This window comes from Aspergillus melleus (assembly GCF_016097325.1).
Source record: "Aspergillus melleus strain CBS 546.65 chromosome Unknown contig2, whole genome shotgun sequence".
In the NCBI taxonomy this organism is placed as follows: domain Eukaryota; kingdom Fungi; phylum Ascomycota; class Eurotiomycetes; order Eurotiales; family Aspergillaceae; genus Aspergillus; species Aspergillus melleus.
In genome coordinates this window covers 749,831-763,073 of record NW_025763371.1, presented here as the reverse complement: position 1 = coordinate 763,073, position 13,243 = coordinate 749,831, and the positions used below count along the sequence as shown (strand labels likewise).

Here is a 13,243-nt window from a genome sequence, read left to right as displayed (position 1 = left end):
GTGAAGTTCGTGTCATCGGCTGTCTTGGGCTATCGAAGTGTTTACATTACTTGCATTTTCTACCCTCCTCCGGGATTAAGATGGCCACCCCTTTTATGACTCTTTTTTGTTGGGAGATGCACTCACGGCATACAGCTCGAGACTGTCTAAACGAGATCTCCAAATACCTTCTCAGTACAGAAGCACTCAAAACGCGTCTCCTGTGTTACCATAGCCGGGAATATATGTCTGCTTGGCCGTATTCGATAGGATTGTGTTAACAGGCATGTATTGCCATATCAGGGAATAATAAGAAAGATTGGTACTTCTTTGACTTTCTTCTGACATACAAAACCCAACAAGAATGAGAGTTCATAGACATGCTCACTACCAAGTCCAAATCTCATACTTGAACGACACTCCTCTGGCAATCCCACCAAGAGCAAACCCACAAATTCTGAAAAGATTCAAATCACAATCAAGACATCGTCACACATGTCCGAAACCATACAGTGTGTATCCCATCTACATATACCGTGTTAGCTATAGCTACATATCAGATCGAAATGTCATGAGCCTGCCGCGCAGATCCACGTGAAAAGAACTTGACAAGGACCGAGACAAGGGATGAACATACTCGATTGAGCGCCCAGACGACCTGATAGGAGTACCCTTGAGTGTCAGATCTCTTCTGTGCATCCATATTCCGGGAGATGAGTGGATGGACTCACGTCTCTCGTATTCACGACCTTTCGAGGGTTCCTTTTCGAGCCGGACTCCACCACGAGAACTACATGCTTCAGGATCTGGCGCTCTTAGTACAACTCATCACGGTCACGCTTGCACAAGTGTCCCATATAAGATAGAGAGGGTCTGAGATATATGTCAAACTCACCTCATGCAAGCGATCTCGTACCGCAATCCGGATTTCATTGTAGACGTCCTTCTTGATGCGAACGATTCCTCCACGACGGGCAAGACGACTATCCGGATGGAAGCGGAAAAAGGACTCGACGTTAGAATTGTATCGTGAGATGATCTCGGATGCGTGGAGTGTTTGAAGTACCGAATTGCAGGGCGTGCTGGATGTCGTTAGAGCTTGTTTTCTCCTTGATCAAGGCGACGATGCGAGAGTGTAGAGGAAGGACTCACTGATACCCATGATGTTGTCACGTAGTTTCCTGCGTAGATGTTAGTACTAGGATGTCCGGGGATAGAGGAGCATTTGAGGAGCGGGTTACTTCTGCGGTCGGCGCCTGGGAACAAACAGGGAACGTGCTGAACACATTTTGGGGAGGAGCTTGGGGTCCATTGGTTCAGTGGTGGGGAGTATCCAAAGAGAGTTAGAAAGACTGTTGGGGAAAGAATGGTTTTATTCTTTTGTGTCTCGGAAGTTGAAGGTGGACGAGGAGGAGACTGAAAGACTGCTGGCATGGTTTTATTTGAGGACTGTAGAGTGGCTGGCGTTGGTAGGTAGAGTAGTGATGACTGCTGAAAGTGAATGAAATAACACCAGAGTGACCAGCCACAGGTGAAACAACACTAACACAAGGCTGGTGTGTGTAAGTGAAGGGAGAGAAAAGCGAAAGTGTAGGTAGTATATTCAATAAGTGACATTATTTCTTATATTTGTAATTATTAAAGGTCAAGGTCTGCGTTGCATATCAATGATGTGAGGAAAGGAAATATATCGAAGATCTCAAAAGAAAAAGAAAACGCCATGGACAAGTCCCCGAAAATCGTGGTCTATGTACGTCGAATCATTCAGGAGATGAAGGTGGCCTCGGCGAACAGGGTTCCCTCCTCGGCAACTTCGTTATCGCCAATCTTCACCTTGAGGGTGAGTTTCTCTTGCGGCGCATACTGTTTGCTCATTAGTACGGATGACTTGGTGAAGATGCGGTGAGAGTGAAGCCTTACCTGGAAGATATACGGCCGCGTTCCAGCGACACTTCCTGCAATGGACTTGATGAAACCGGGAACCTCGGCCATCACGTCGATACGGTCCAGTCTCTTACCGACCGGGCCCTCCAGATGGGCGGAAACCTCCTTTCCATCCTTGGACTTGCCGTCCCACACCCACTTGATGGATTTGGGCTCAGGCCACTCGCTTTCGGGGTCCTGAGTGATCTCGGTGTGGGTCGCTGAGTTGTCGACGCCGGCGTAGACGATCTCTCCATCCTTGACAATGGCACCAACATTGACCACGGTCGATCCGTACGACGGCGGCGTGGTGTATTCCATCATGACGGCGGTGTACGAAGGAGTCTGGAAGTTGACAAAGTTCCAGCGGGCAGCTGTTACATGGGTCAGGATCATCCGGCTCCGACAGATAGTGATTTTGTTTTGATATGGGAGGGCTGCTTACCAGCATGGTGAGGCTTCATGCCCTGAAGACCTTGAATGAACATGCCCCGGCCTTTCATGTCGTAGGTTTGCTCCTTGGTAGTAATGCTTCCCTCGACGGTGCAGCGAGGCCAGAAAGCGTGGCGCATAGAACCCCAAGGGTTCGCGGGGTCCGTGCCGAAGTAGGAAGTACCGTCCTTGCCGATCACGAAGCCCGGGGTGTTGCGGGTGAACGTAATGTTAACCAAGCAATCTTCGTTCACGGCAGACTTGAGGATGTAAGCATCTCCTTCCTCGCTGAGGGTTAGAGAAATGTTGTCGCCCCAGAAGGCAAGCATGCTCTCGTCGAACATGAAGTTGGACAAGGGATCGGAGTACCAGCCGTGAGGGCCATCTCCCTTGACGTTAAAGATTTTGCAGTTGAACTGCGCGGTCGTATGGATGCCTCTGCAACGAGCGAATCCATGTTAGACAAATCGAATTCCCGGAACGATGATGATAGGGCTTCCAAGCGGAAGGCACTCACACGATGTTGCTGTAAATTATCTGGACGAAGACCAGGGCGCCGTTGTCGGCCATGATGTAGAAAGTCTGAGTTTCGACATTGGTGTACTGGTAGGCCCGCCAGCGCAGATCGTTCTTGGTGAGCTCGGTATAGGGGACCTCTTGCGCCTGCTTGGCGACAGACTGGATGGCCTCCGGGCCATAGATCGGTTCTTGCGTACCGGCGACGCTTGCGAGACTAGATGCGTGAGGGCAGTAGTTAGCACAATCGAATTTACGGGCATCAACTCAACAGCAGACATGGGATAAGCGTACGTCGACTTGAGCCAATTCATGACGGGCAAATAAGATAGGTTGTGGTGGGAGAAGGAAACAGGAGAGAAGAGAAAGTCGTAAAGGGAAAGGGAAAGGAAATCGATAGCGCGTGGGGTCACGGGGGGATCGCTCGGAAGTACTAGAGAAGGAAGAGGACGAGAGAAGGACGAAGCAAGCTTGATGTCGGACAACCAACCACAACAAGACCGTCTAAAACAAGGACCGTGGTGATCGGGCGATATCGATGAGCTCAGCAATGGCGGTCGAGAGAGCAGCAGCAGCAACAGCAGCGAGGGTGAAGCCGCCGGAATGAAAGAATGACGTCCGCCAACAGCTCGATTCGCTTGCCTGACACGGCAAGTAACTCCGGCCCCGCGCGCCTTTCCCGATCCAGCTCGGCCCGTGCAAAAACACCTTTCCGCTGCTCTCTTCTCCCGTGACTACATTGCTATATTGTATCCCTCTCTTATAATCAATCCCCCCTCCGCATCTCACCATGGCGAAGAAAGCGTTGGCCAAGGATCAGATCGTCAAGCTCATCGTGGGCGCTGGCCAGGCCAGCCCCAGTCCCCCGGTCGGTCCGGCCCTGGGTAGTAAAGGTGTGAAGAGTATGGACTTTTGCAAGGTGAGTTGATCGAAACGCATGGGAAGAAGAGGACATCCTTGCTCATTGCGCATTGGAATAGGAATTCAATGCTCGTACTGCCCACATCAACCCCGGCGTCCCGGTTCCTGCGCGCGTCACCGTCCGCCCCGATCGCTCTTTTACTTTCGACCTCCGCACGCCGACAACCACCTGGCTGTTGCTACAAGCTGCCAATGTGGAACCTCGAAAGAACCGCATCCGCGGCGCCATGAACCCCGGCCACGAGACCGTGGGCAAAATCTCACTGAAACATGTGTATGAGATCGCCACCATCAAGCAATCCGAGACGCGACTGTCGGGACTGAGCCTGGAGGGACTGTGTAAGAGCATTCTTGCCCAGGCCAAGTCCATTGGCATCCAGGTTGTGCCATAGAGCAGTACAGCCGAGGGCGAATTGTGATACCGAATCCGAGTGTAATATGTATATGAGTCCGACTACTCTTGCACGGCTGCAGCAGCCTACAGTCCTGGAGTCACGACAATGGCGTTTAGGGATGGTTCTGTCACCAATTGTATTATAGGGAATTGCATGTGATATAGAAAGCGTTTACAAAATACCCGCAGCTTCTGCTTGACGTGGATCACTGCTTTCTTGTCTGCCATTGGGATTGAGCCTTTTCAGTAGATGAAACTAAGTATTGAGTACGCCGCACTGTGTAAGTGCAGCTCCGTACGCAAATATCATCTCGATCCCTGATTACGGGGCGTTCAGGGTCTAGAATGATTAGTCACGAAGAAGAAAGGGGCCATGACGGGGACGGGGCTGAATATCATTCAGGGACCAAGGCAGGGGGGAATTGATGACGAGGCAGAAGCATAATTATAACCGGAAGGGGGGAATTAAAACTGGATCCAATATTGAGCCGCTCGGGATCATCCGTCCCCAGTCCAAGGGGCATTTTTCAGGGAAACTTATCGATGGCAGGTCTGTTCCATGCCGGGGACCATCTTTGGCAGGGAGGAAACAGTTGACGCAGTCATGGCATGCACATGTACTACGTAACCTTTGTCTTGAACACCGTAGAATGCCTAGGAGGTGAAGGCCTGGATGGACGCTTTGTGCACCTCTGAGACCCGAGGGCCCCGGCTGCTTGTCGACGAGGTCGACGATGAGACCCATTTACTTGGCGAGTATGAGGGCTATGCATCTCCACGCAATCCTTCAATAATTGCAAGCTTGGCGGCAGAGTGTCTCACGGGCGTGGTGCCCACATTCTCGAAGGGCTGAGTCCGAAGGATTTGAGGATCTGAGAGCAGGCCGGAGCGAGGTGTAAATGCCGGAGTGGTCATCCAGAGAGTCTTGCATGAAGCCGTGAACAGACTACTGCTGTAGTTAACGGGAGACAGCTCTTCGTAAGAAGGAATGGAAGATCTCCAGACTAGCCGAATGCGGCCTAGCGAACTCGATCACGGGCGATTCCCAAAGCGGCAGGCCATTCGGGGGAGGTTCCACTCCCCACCCCCGAAATGTCATCATGACATTGAGGTTTTTCCCTCTGTTTCTGCATCTTCATTGTCTTTATCATCATCACGGTAAAAATTAGGTAAAGTGGGCGGTAGTGTTGACTTGGCGAGCAAGGTCTTGTCTTGTCCATGTCTGAAGTATGACTCCGAATTGCCGGAGATCGCGCCCAATGACGAACGAATCAGGCGGGTGGGCGCCGATGACCATCCCCTCTGCATCATGATGCATGCGCCAAAGGAAATCCAGAAGAATCTAGCGGCCCTGCTGGTCGGGAAGCCATCGATCCGAGAATCTGGAGGGTCGTCTGCCAATTCTGTTCGCGGACGGACGGACTCGACGGTACCGGTAGCCTTTTCCCGGCTGATAAACCGCACTCGTGCTGAGTAGTCATAGTCATGGCCACGTCCCCTCTGGATAGTCCTCTTCTTCCATCGGCCATTCCGTCGCATGCATGGAACAACCCGGTTCGAAGGCGCCAAGCATGGAGAGAGAGAAGTTTAGTCACGCAGTCTCCGGCATCCATCCCCGTACCCTACAGGATACTTTATAGGAAAACCGGAAGTACATGCTAGTACTACGGAGTACCTACTCCGCACTATCGAGAAGGGAACGATGGAGACAAGTGTAGGGACTTTCTCCGACGGGTTCCGAGCACACCGATCGGCTCCAATCTCAGTCTTTCCCTCGAGCACAAGGAAGTTTAACTGGTGACGGAGTTGGTAAAGTAGTTATTGCTTAAGGAGGGGGACATTCTTCCGAACTGGTCAAAGACGTTATTAATAATTATTCAATAATAATGAAAACTAACTAATGATAATGGGGTTCCTCCTTTCTTGGCCGCCCGTGAAATTTCCCTTTGGGGATCAAAGAGGAGAAACAAAAAGGCTCTGTCTGAATGATTCAGTCTTGCCGTCTGTGCAGTTATTGTTCTGGAAGTTCAAAGACACGGCCAGCAATGCATGGGTTCATACTGTATAGTTCATACTTTCATAGTCTCCCCTTTAGACCCTTCCCCCCTCCCTTCTCCATGTCCCCCGTATAGTAATAGTATTAGTATTAGTATCTAGTTAGCACTTAGCAAGATGCAGCAGTAATTCTAGCCCTATCAGAATGACGACGGTCCAGCCCAAGCCCACCGTGGAACCGCTGGAGTGAACTAGTCTTAATCCTCCTCCGTGGCCGCCCGTTTCCCTTCTCCAACCATCCCGCCGCTCTTGCTTTCTCTTTCTCTCTCTCCTCTCTTCCTTTCTCTCTCTAAACTACTCCGTACTAACTACGTAGTAGGTTGTTTTGCCTACTGCCTTAGTCGAGTGGACCTCTCTCCCCTCTCTCTTCTTATCTTACTCTGCTTCTTTCTTTCCCCTCTCCCCTCCCCCCCCCCAGAGTTCTCTTCAACTTTCCGTAATCTATTTTTTTTTGTTCTTCTCTGCTTTCTCTTCTTCTTCCTCGTTCTCTTCATTCCATACTTCCGTTACTCTTTTGATAGTATTTTTGGATGGCCCCCAATCCCGACCGTCTCTTAACATACTACCTGCCGGTGGAAGCTCCGTGAGTAACGACGACCGACGCCTCCCCCGTCTTGCATACGAAATTCCTCCGCGCATTTCCATTTCGTCCCACGAGGTTGTTCCCGGCTGCAGCTTCCAAGCAACAGCCACCCTTTCGACGTCACCAATCTTCCAAAACTCAGTCACCTCCGGCCATTTGGCAATCCTCACCCTGACCATTCTCTTTGGAATACGTTTCGATCTTTCTTCTCGTTTCTCGTTTTTGTTGTCGGTCTCGCCAACCAGGTTGTGGAGGGGTATGCGTCCCGCAACGTGGTTTTGATGATTATGACGTCTGAAACGACCGGTTCTGCCCACGCAAAGATGGATTCTGGTGTGCCACGCTCTGCCGCCTCGGAACGTATTCATGCTCTAACGCACTTCTCTTCCTCAGGATCTAACCCTACCTACAACCCCGCCCAAGTTCCTACCCAGCCGGGCACGGATATCTCCGACCAGGACAACAAGTCCAAGATGCAGCCGAGTCAGGTTCGGTTCTCGTCGGTAACCGAAGAAATCGAGCCTTCGGATCCATCGGCATCTGCCCAGTCCGCTGGGAACCAGCCCCAGCCCGCCGACAGTCAGAAACAGCAGGATGAGGAATTACGGTCGCTAGCTGCCAGTCTCCAGCGGTCTCAACTGCAAGAATCGCGGCTGGGGAAATTCTCATTTGACCCGGTTTCTCTCCCGTCCTCAAGAGTATGCTTTCGCCCACGCCGCGGAATGACCATCCACTCATTCCGCCCCCGCACTTGTCAGATATTATGAAAAGCTAATCCCCTTGTCTGTTACTTCCCTCATAGGTTGCATCCCGAGAATCGAGCGATCGCAGCGCGAGAGAACCCAATGGATCCGGTTTGCCGTCTCCCCATGCCTCTCCACCGGTGTCAACGATGCAGTCTCCGCCTCTTACCCCCGCGGCCACCCATTCTCGTGAACCCAAAACTAATGACACTGCTTCGACGTCGAACGCGACAGACCGAGGACCTACCCCGCACTCTACGGCGATGACTCCAGAGACTTCCCCGCCTACGAGCGCGTCTGCGAAAAGCAAGGCTCCTCAGAGCGCGCCGACATCGCGGCCCGGTTCCACCGAGCAACTGTCGAAACAAGGCAATGTATCGCAGACGTCATCCCACCCTTTGAATGCCTCCAAGCATCGTGCGCAGTTTTTCATCGGCCCCGAAGGTGGCTCCCAGGAAGAAAGTCCCCCGGTCACCCCGCGAGATTCTGAAAACTTCACGCCGCCGGGTGCCATCACGCCCGTCGGGGAGCCGAATGATCCCTATGCCCGCAGCAAGCGACCGCCGCAATCCAAGAATCTCGGCCAACTCGACCAGAGATTCATCTTCGGAGGCCGGGATCTGAGACGTCGGGGACAAAATTCGGCAACGTTCCCTCTCCCTCGCCCCGGGACGCCGCGATCGGCCAGCGCCAGCGACCTCAAGGCCAGCGAGAAGCGCAGTGGCTTCTTCGGCAGCAAGAAGGACGCGCGCCAGCAGGAGCCGGAAGGCAAGCACCATGGCCACATGGCGGAGCTGAAGCGGTTCTTCAAAATGGGTCACAAACACAAGCGGAACGATTCTCCCTCCTCGCTCCCCAAGAGGTCGAGTCGCGGCTCCGGAAAGAACACCCCGTACCAGATGGCCCCGGACAACGTGCCCTTTGCTGATGATCATGGCCTCAACTCCAAATACGGTAAACTGGGGAAGGTCCTTGGGTCCGGGGCGGGCGGCTCCGTGCGGCTGCTCAAACGTAACAGTGACGGCGTGACTTTTGCCGTGAAGCAATTTAGAGAACGCCACTCGTGGGAGACGTTGAAGGAATACTCGAAAAAGGTGACCGCGGAATTTTGCATCGGGTCAACTCTCCATCACGGCAACATCATCGAGACGCTTGATATTATACAGGAAGGAAGTCATTGGTATGAGGTCATGGAGTACGCTCCGTTTGACTTGTTTGCTATTGTCATGACCGGGAAAATGGTGAAGGACGAAGTGGCATGCGCCTTCAAGCAGATCCTGAGCGGAGTGGCCTATCTACACGGCATGGGCCTGGCCCACCGCGACTTGAAATTAGATAATGTGGTTGTCAACGAACACGGTATCATGAAGCTCATCGATTTTGGAAGCGCCGTTGTCTTTCGGTATCCCTTCGAGAACGATATCGTTTCTGCATCCGGTAAGTACCCCATCCATGTCTTTCGGAGAATTAGGGGGACCCTGAGCTTACGCAAACTTCAGGTATCGTCGGATCCGATCCATATCTCGCCCCCGAAGTATACGATGAGAAGAAATATGACCCTCGCCCCACGGATATTTGGTCCCTGGCTATCATCTTCTGCTGCATGACTCTGCGTCGATTCCCCTGGAAGCAACCTCGCGTTAGTGACAATTCCTACCGGCTCTTTGTCTCCACGCCAACTCCGGGCACTCCGGTCCCGGATGCGGATCCAAGGCGCCATCGGATTTCACGATCGACCCCCGATCTCCCCTCGTCCGCTCGCGATAACCAACAATCTCAATCCGCCGAGAACAAAAACGCCGAGAAGAAGCCCGCAGCGCCTGACCAACAGAACGGGCAGCAGGAGTCGTCTAAAGATCAGGCCAAGACAAGCTCCCACGAAGATAACAACTGCCCTGAGAGTCCGCAGGACGACAAGAGCACAAAGACCACTTCGAATCAGAAACATAATAAACCGACGCGCACAACAAGCAAAGAGGCCCCTCCGCTTCCTGCGTCGGCCCAGTCCTCGGGCCAACGTCAGGAAGTCATCAAGGGTCCTTGGCGTCTTTTGCGACTTCTACCGCGTGAGAGCCGGTACATCATTGGTCGCATGCTCAAGGTGAGCGTGAAGGATCGTGCAAGCCTCGATGATGTCTTGACAGATGAGTGGGTTCGAAACATCAAGGCGTGCCAGCAAGAAGTATCCGGCGAAGTGATCAAAGCTCCCGGCCACACCCACATTCTCGAACCTCCTTCTTCAAGCGTCCCCGTGGCCAGCAAGGCCAAATAATCGGGCCATTCGCGGTCCTGTCTATAATTCTACGTGCGATGTCCAGACTCTGAGATATTTGTATTGTCGTCAGCCCTTCTTTTTGGGAGTGTCTTGGGCTGTTAATATAATCATTGCTCCTTTCCCCTTTGATTCCCTTTGGATGCAAGAGCTTCTCTCCTTACTAGCTCTCTGTTCAGCATCATGAACATTCTACTTATCCTTATCTTTCTGCTCGTTTCACTATCTTTTTGCTTCCAGTGAACCTCGACCATCAAACTCGAGTACCCTTTTTCTTTCTTTCCTTCGTGTGTGCTACTTACTTTTATAGTACGGTGGAAGAAGTAGCGACACTTGTCTAACAACACTTCTTTACCTTCTTTTTTATGCCCCTCTTTGTTCTTAATATGGGCGTTGTGGTCACTGTTTCATGGGAAGGGGCTGCGCAGACGGATCCACCCTTTTCCCTCGCGATTAGAGGGTTGGCTACTAGATTTCTATCGATTATTGGGCCCTCATATTTCCCTTACATCTTCTGCTTCAATCAACGTGTGGGGTCTATTCTTTTCCTTTTTGTGTTTCAAGGCCAGCTTTGTACGGTGTGGCCATTTTCTCCATTTGCTTCTGATCGTATTCACCCTTAGTAGGTAGCTTGGTAGATATTATAAACCCATGGACAAATGAACAAGCATATGTTGTACTCCGTAGCTCGCAGAGTTCCTCTGACGTAAGGTGTCGATGCGGAGATAGCGGAGTTTGGGGGCCGCAGCGGTAATCGGAATCCATCAAAAAAAAGCTGCCCCGGCGACCTCAGCGCATTTTGTCATTCCATCCCCACTTCCTCCTTCAGCCCTCCTCCACTTCCTGTCATATCAATTCTGGGCTGGCCCTCCCCTGGTACATTCCTGTATACATACAGGCACACATCCGAGAGATTGACCACCTGCTGGGATCTTAATTAGGTAGATACGTCATTGTCACGACTCCCTACAACCTCGCCTACCCTACCTACGATGGCCCAGCCCTCCGACTCGGAGCCATTGGTCTCCCTGTGGACCAGATCCCTACTTGTTAGCTGGAATTCCCCCCCCCCCCCCCCCTGGCATACGCCTAGCTATGCACATAAGGATTCTTGACTGACGCTGTTGGGGGCCATGATTTAGTCGGGCGCAGTAGCCGGTCTCACCGTTGACTGCTCTTTGTACCCCTTGGATACCATCAAAACGCGCCTTCAGAAAGCCCGACTCCATGCGCCGTCGGCCCCAGCTCCTAGCCTGTCCCTGAAGCAAACCATCCGCGGAATCTACGCCGGCCTTCCCTCCGTCCTCTTCGGCTCCGCCCCCTCCGCGGCCTCCTTCTTCATCGTCTACGATGGCGTTAAACGCTCGCTCCTGACCTCCTCGACTTCGGAAGCTCCGTCCCGCACCCATGTTATCCTCACACATTCACTCGCCTCCTCGATGGGAGAAGTCGCCGCCTGCGCCGTCCGCGTGCCCACGGAGGTGGTGAAGCAGCGCGCCCAGGCAGGTCTCTTCGGCGGCTCCAGTCTGCTCGCGCTGAAGGACATTCTCGCTCTGCGACATCCGGACCCGACCGGCGGTGCCAAGCGCGGCTACGGACAAGTCCTTCGGGAGCTGTACCGCGGCGCGGGGATCACCATCGCGCGCGAGATCCCCTTCACCGTCCTGCAGTTCACCATGTGGGAGTCGATGAAGGAGGCGTACGCCAAGCGCTCGCAGGGGCAGTCCGGAGGCCAGATCCCGGCCGCCACGAGCGCTATGTTCGGTAGCGTTGCCGGTGCCATCTCGGCAGGGCTGACGACGCCGTTGGACGTCATCAAGACGCGAGTCATGCTGGCTCGCCGGGGTGATGGTGCGGCTGGGGAGGAAGGTGCTCGCGTGCGCATCAAGGACGTGGTGCAGGATATCTCCAAGGAAGGGATGGGGGCTTTCTGGAGAGGTATTGGCCCACGCGTGGCTTGGATTGGTATCGGGGGTGCGGTGTTCCTGGGCAGCTACCAATGGGCTTGGAATACCCTGGAAAGAAAGGATCAATCGGAGCAGTAGATTTCTGTCAATTAATTCGCTGGTATTGCTATAGAGGTATATATAGGCTAGACAAATTTGTACATTATGCCGTGAGATGATCATAAATCGTGCAATTTGGCTGCGTCCGACTACAAAAAACAAACTAAACAATCCCATACTTCATTCCTTCCGACGCATCCATTTCAGCTCCCGCACCTGTTCCGGAGTCAACAACTCCTCCATCATTTCCGCCGTCAAGAAATCGTGGTCTGCAAATTCGAAACCCGGAACAACGGTCTGTGATGCATGCACGAGTGGGTCAGTCAAACGTCGACTATGCATGATTAGCACCTAACAATCATAAGTATAACGAACCTCACTAATCAACAAACCCTCAGTCTCGCCCGCGTCGGAATCCGGCAACAAATAGCTCGACTTGAACTTGCCCCCTTCCACGATCCACTGCAGTCGCTCACCCTCCTCGAGGCGATGACCCACCACGAACGACTCGACGGGCGCCTTTCCTCCGTGACGAGCGGCCTGATCGGCGTGGATGATGACGTAGCGACCCCGTCCGCGATGGAGTGTATGCACGGTGCGACTGGCATTGCGATGGAATGCCCCCAGCGGAGAGGACGGCGTTAGCATGTAGTAGATGGTGGTGCTGGCTGCTCGCGTCGCATCGTCGTCCGTCTCGACGGTAGGGTTCAGGTTGGCATGGCGATGGGGGTTGGGGATTCGGAGCTGGCTGCGATCTGTTTCCACGAAGTAGCCGCCTTCCGGGTGGATTTGGAGGTTCAGCGTTTGGATGGTCTTCTGGATAGTGGGAGAGTCGGCGATGTTGTTGGGTGATGTTTGTGATGATGGGGGTTTGTAGTATGGCTTGATGTCACTGATGGGAATGTCCATCTCTGGGGAATCTGGGTCCTTGTTTACTGTTTCCAAGTGATCGAAATGACAGTCTCTGTTGATTTGAAAACATTCGATTTCTTCTCGACAAGAGGAACCGTTCGTAAGCACGCTTGTGGTGTCTGAAGGATGAGATGGATAGGAAGCCGGCATGGTGTAACCAGGTTCCTGTCAGCCTTTTAAATCGGTCACAGGCGCAAATGATATCAGTCATTTGCCCGGTTTTTCAGGAACATGGAGGGTGGAGTATCACCCAGGGCAATTTTTGGTTTCTTTGGGGTATTGGAGAACCAGTCTTTGCAATGGCTTGCGGCGCACATCGAGAAGCCTGGCGGAACTATGATGGGTCGGTAGAAACTAGAGAGGTCGTATTTCGGGGATGGTGCATACTCTTATAAACATTACATAGATGAAATGGAAGAAAAGCAATCTCCGAGAAATGAACACAACGGATGCAGGTAACCAAGAGGCGTGCCTGGCGTGGCGTTGGGCCAAGTCTCTCGCTCCTCC

General features: G+C 52.8%; 5 protein-coding genes across 7 annotated transcripts; 3 read left to right on the top strand and 2 right to left on the bottom strand.

Annotated features, from left to right (window-relative positions):
• Positions 1–327: 327 nt before the first annotated feature.
• Positions 328–3,577, bottom strand: SVF1 (survival factor 1 family protein). Its single transcript, XM_046084765.1, has 6 exons — positions 3,145–3,577; positions 2,852–3,067; positions 2,348–2,772; positions 1,900–2,276; positions 1,132–1,842; positions 328–1,061 (listed from the first exon to the last, which is right to left on the bottom strand). Exons 1-5 carry the CDS (start codon positions 3,162–3,164, stop codon positions 1,744–1,746), a joined length of 1,137 nt encoding a protein of 378 aa, XP_045940728.1. The 5' UTR covers positions 3,165–3,577; the 3' UTR covers positions 328–1,061; positions 1,132–1,743.
• A 63-nt stretch (positions 3,578–3,640) lies between these two features.
• On the top strand, positions 3,641–4,163 carry MRPL19 (mitochondrial 54S ribosomal protein uL11m; the record flags this gene model as incomplete). The annotated part of the gene is made up of 2 exons (XM_046084764.1): positions 3,641–3,769; positions 3,831–4,163. 2 exons carry the CDS (start codon positions 3,641–3,643, stop codon positions 4,161–4,163), a joined length of 462 nt encoding a protein of 153 aa, XP_045940727.1.
• A 2,207-nt stretch (positions 4,164–6,370) lies between these two features.
• Positions 6,371–10,485, top strand: HRK1. Of its 3 annotated transcripts, XM_046084761.1 has the most exons (3): positions 6,371–7,501; positions 7,606–8,983; positions 9,046–10,485. In XM_046084761.1, exons 1-3 carry the CDS (start codon positions 7,085–7,087, stop codon positions 9,816–9,818), a joined length of 2,568 nt encoding a protein of 855 aa, XP_045940724.1. In that variant the 5' UTR covers positions 6,371–7,084; the 3' UTR covers positions 9,819–10,485. The 3 variants fall into 3 exon arrangements, with proteins under 3 accessions (XP_045940724.1, XP_045940726.1, XP_045940725.1); XM_046084763.1 differs by having other exon boundaries at positions 7,606–10,485; XM_046084762.1 differs by having other exon boundaries at positions 6,371–8,983.
• A 113-nt stretch (positions 10,486–10,598) lies between these two features.
• On the top strand, positions 10,599–11,894 carry PET8 (putative mitochondrial carrier protein (Pet8)). Its single transcript, XM_046084760.1, has 2 exons — positions 10,599–10,867; positions 10,961–11,894. The coding sequence occupies exons 1-2, from the start codon at positions 10,811–10,813 to the stop codon at positions 11,861–11,863; spliced, it is 960 nt and encodes a 319-aa protein (XP_045940723.1). The 5' UTR covers positions 10,599–10,810; the 3' UTR covers positions 11,864–11,894.
• On the bottom strand, positions 11,895–13,226 carry LDX57_003119 (cupin domain-containing protein). Its single transcript, XM_046084759.1, has one exon. It carries the CDS (start codon positions 12,884–12,886, stop codon positions 12,176–12,178), a length of 711 nt encoding a protein of 236 aa, XP_045940722.1. The 5' UTR covers positions 12,887–13,226; the 3' UTR covers positions 11,895–12,175.
• Between the last annotated feature and the right edge of the window lie 17 nt (positions 13,227–13,243).

Coding starts and splice junctions, on each gene's coding strand:
- SVF1 (XM_046084765.1), bottom strand. CDS start 3,164: ATGAATTGGCTCAAGTCGAC. Junction 3,068..3,144: donor ATGAATTGGCTCAAGTCGAC/GTACGCTTATCC, acceptor TCACGCATCTAG/TCTCGCAAGCGTCGCCGGTA. Junction 2,277..2,347: donor CATGAAGCCTCACCATGCTG/GTAAGCAGCCCT, acceptor CCCATGTAACAG/CTGCCCGCTGGAACTTTGTC.
- HRK1 (XM_046084761.1), top strand. CDS start 7,085: ATGATTATGACGTCTGAAACGACCGGTTCTGCCCACGCAAAGATGGAT. Junction 7,502..7,605: donor TTTCTCTCCCGTCCTCAAGA/GTATGCTTTCGC, acceptor CTTCCCTCATAG/GTTGCATCCCGAGAATCGAG. Junction 8,984..9,045: donor CGATATCGTTTCTGCATCCG/GTAAGTACCCCA, acceptor CGCAAACTTCAG/GTATCGTCGGATCCGATCCA.
- PET8 (XM_046084760.1), top strand. CDS start 10,811: ATGGCCCAGCCCTCCGACTCGGAGCCATTGGTCTCCCTGTGGACCAGA. Junction 10,868..10,960: donor TGTGGACCAGATCCCTACTT/GTTAGCTGGAAT, acceptor GCCATGATTTAG/TCGGGCGCAGTAGCCGGTCT.
- LDX57_003119 (XM_046084759.1), bottom strand. CDS start 12,886: ATGCCGGCTTCCTATCCATCTCATCCTTCAGACACCACAAGCGTGCTT.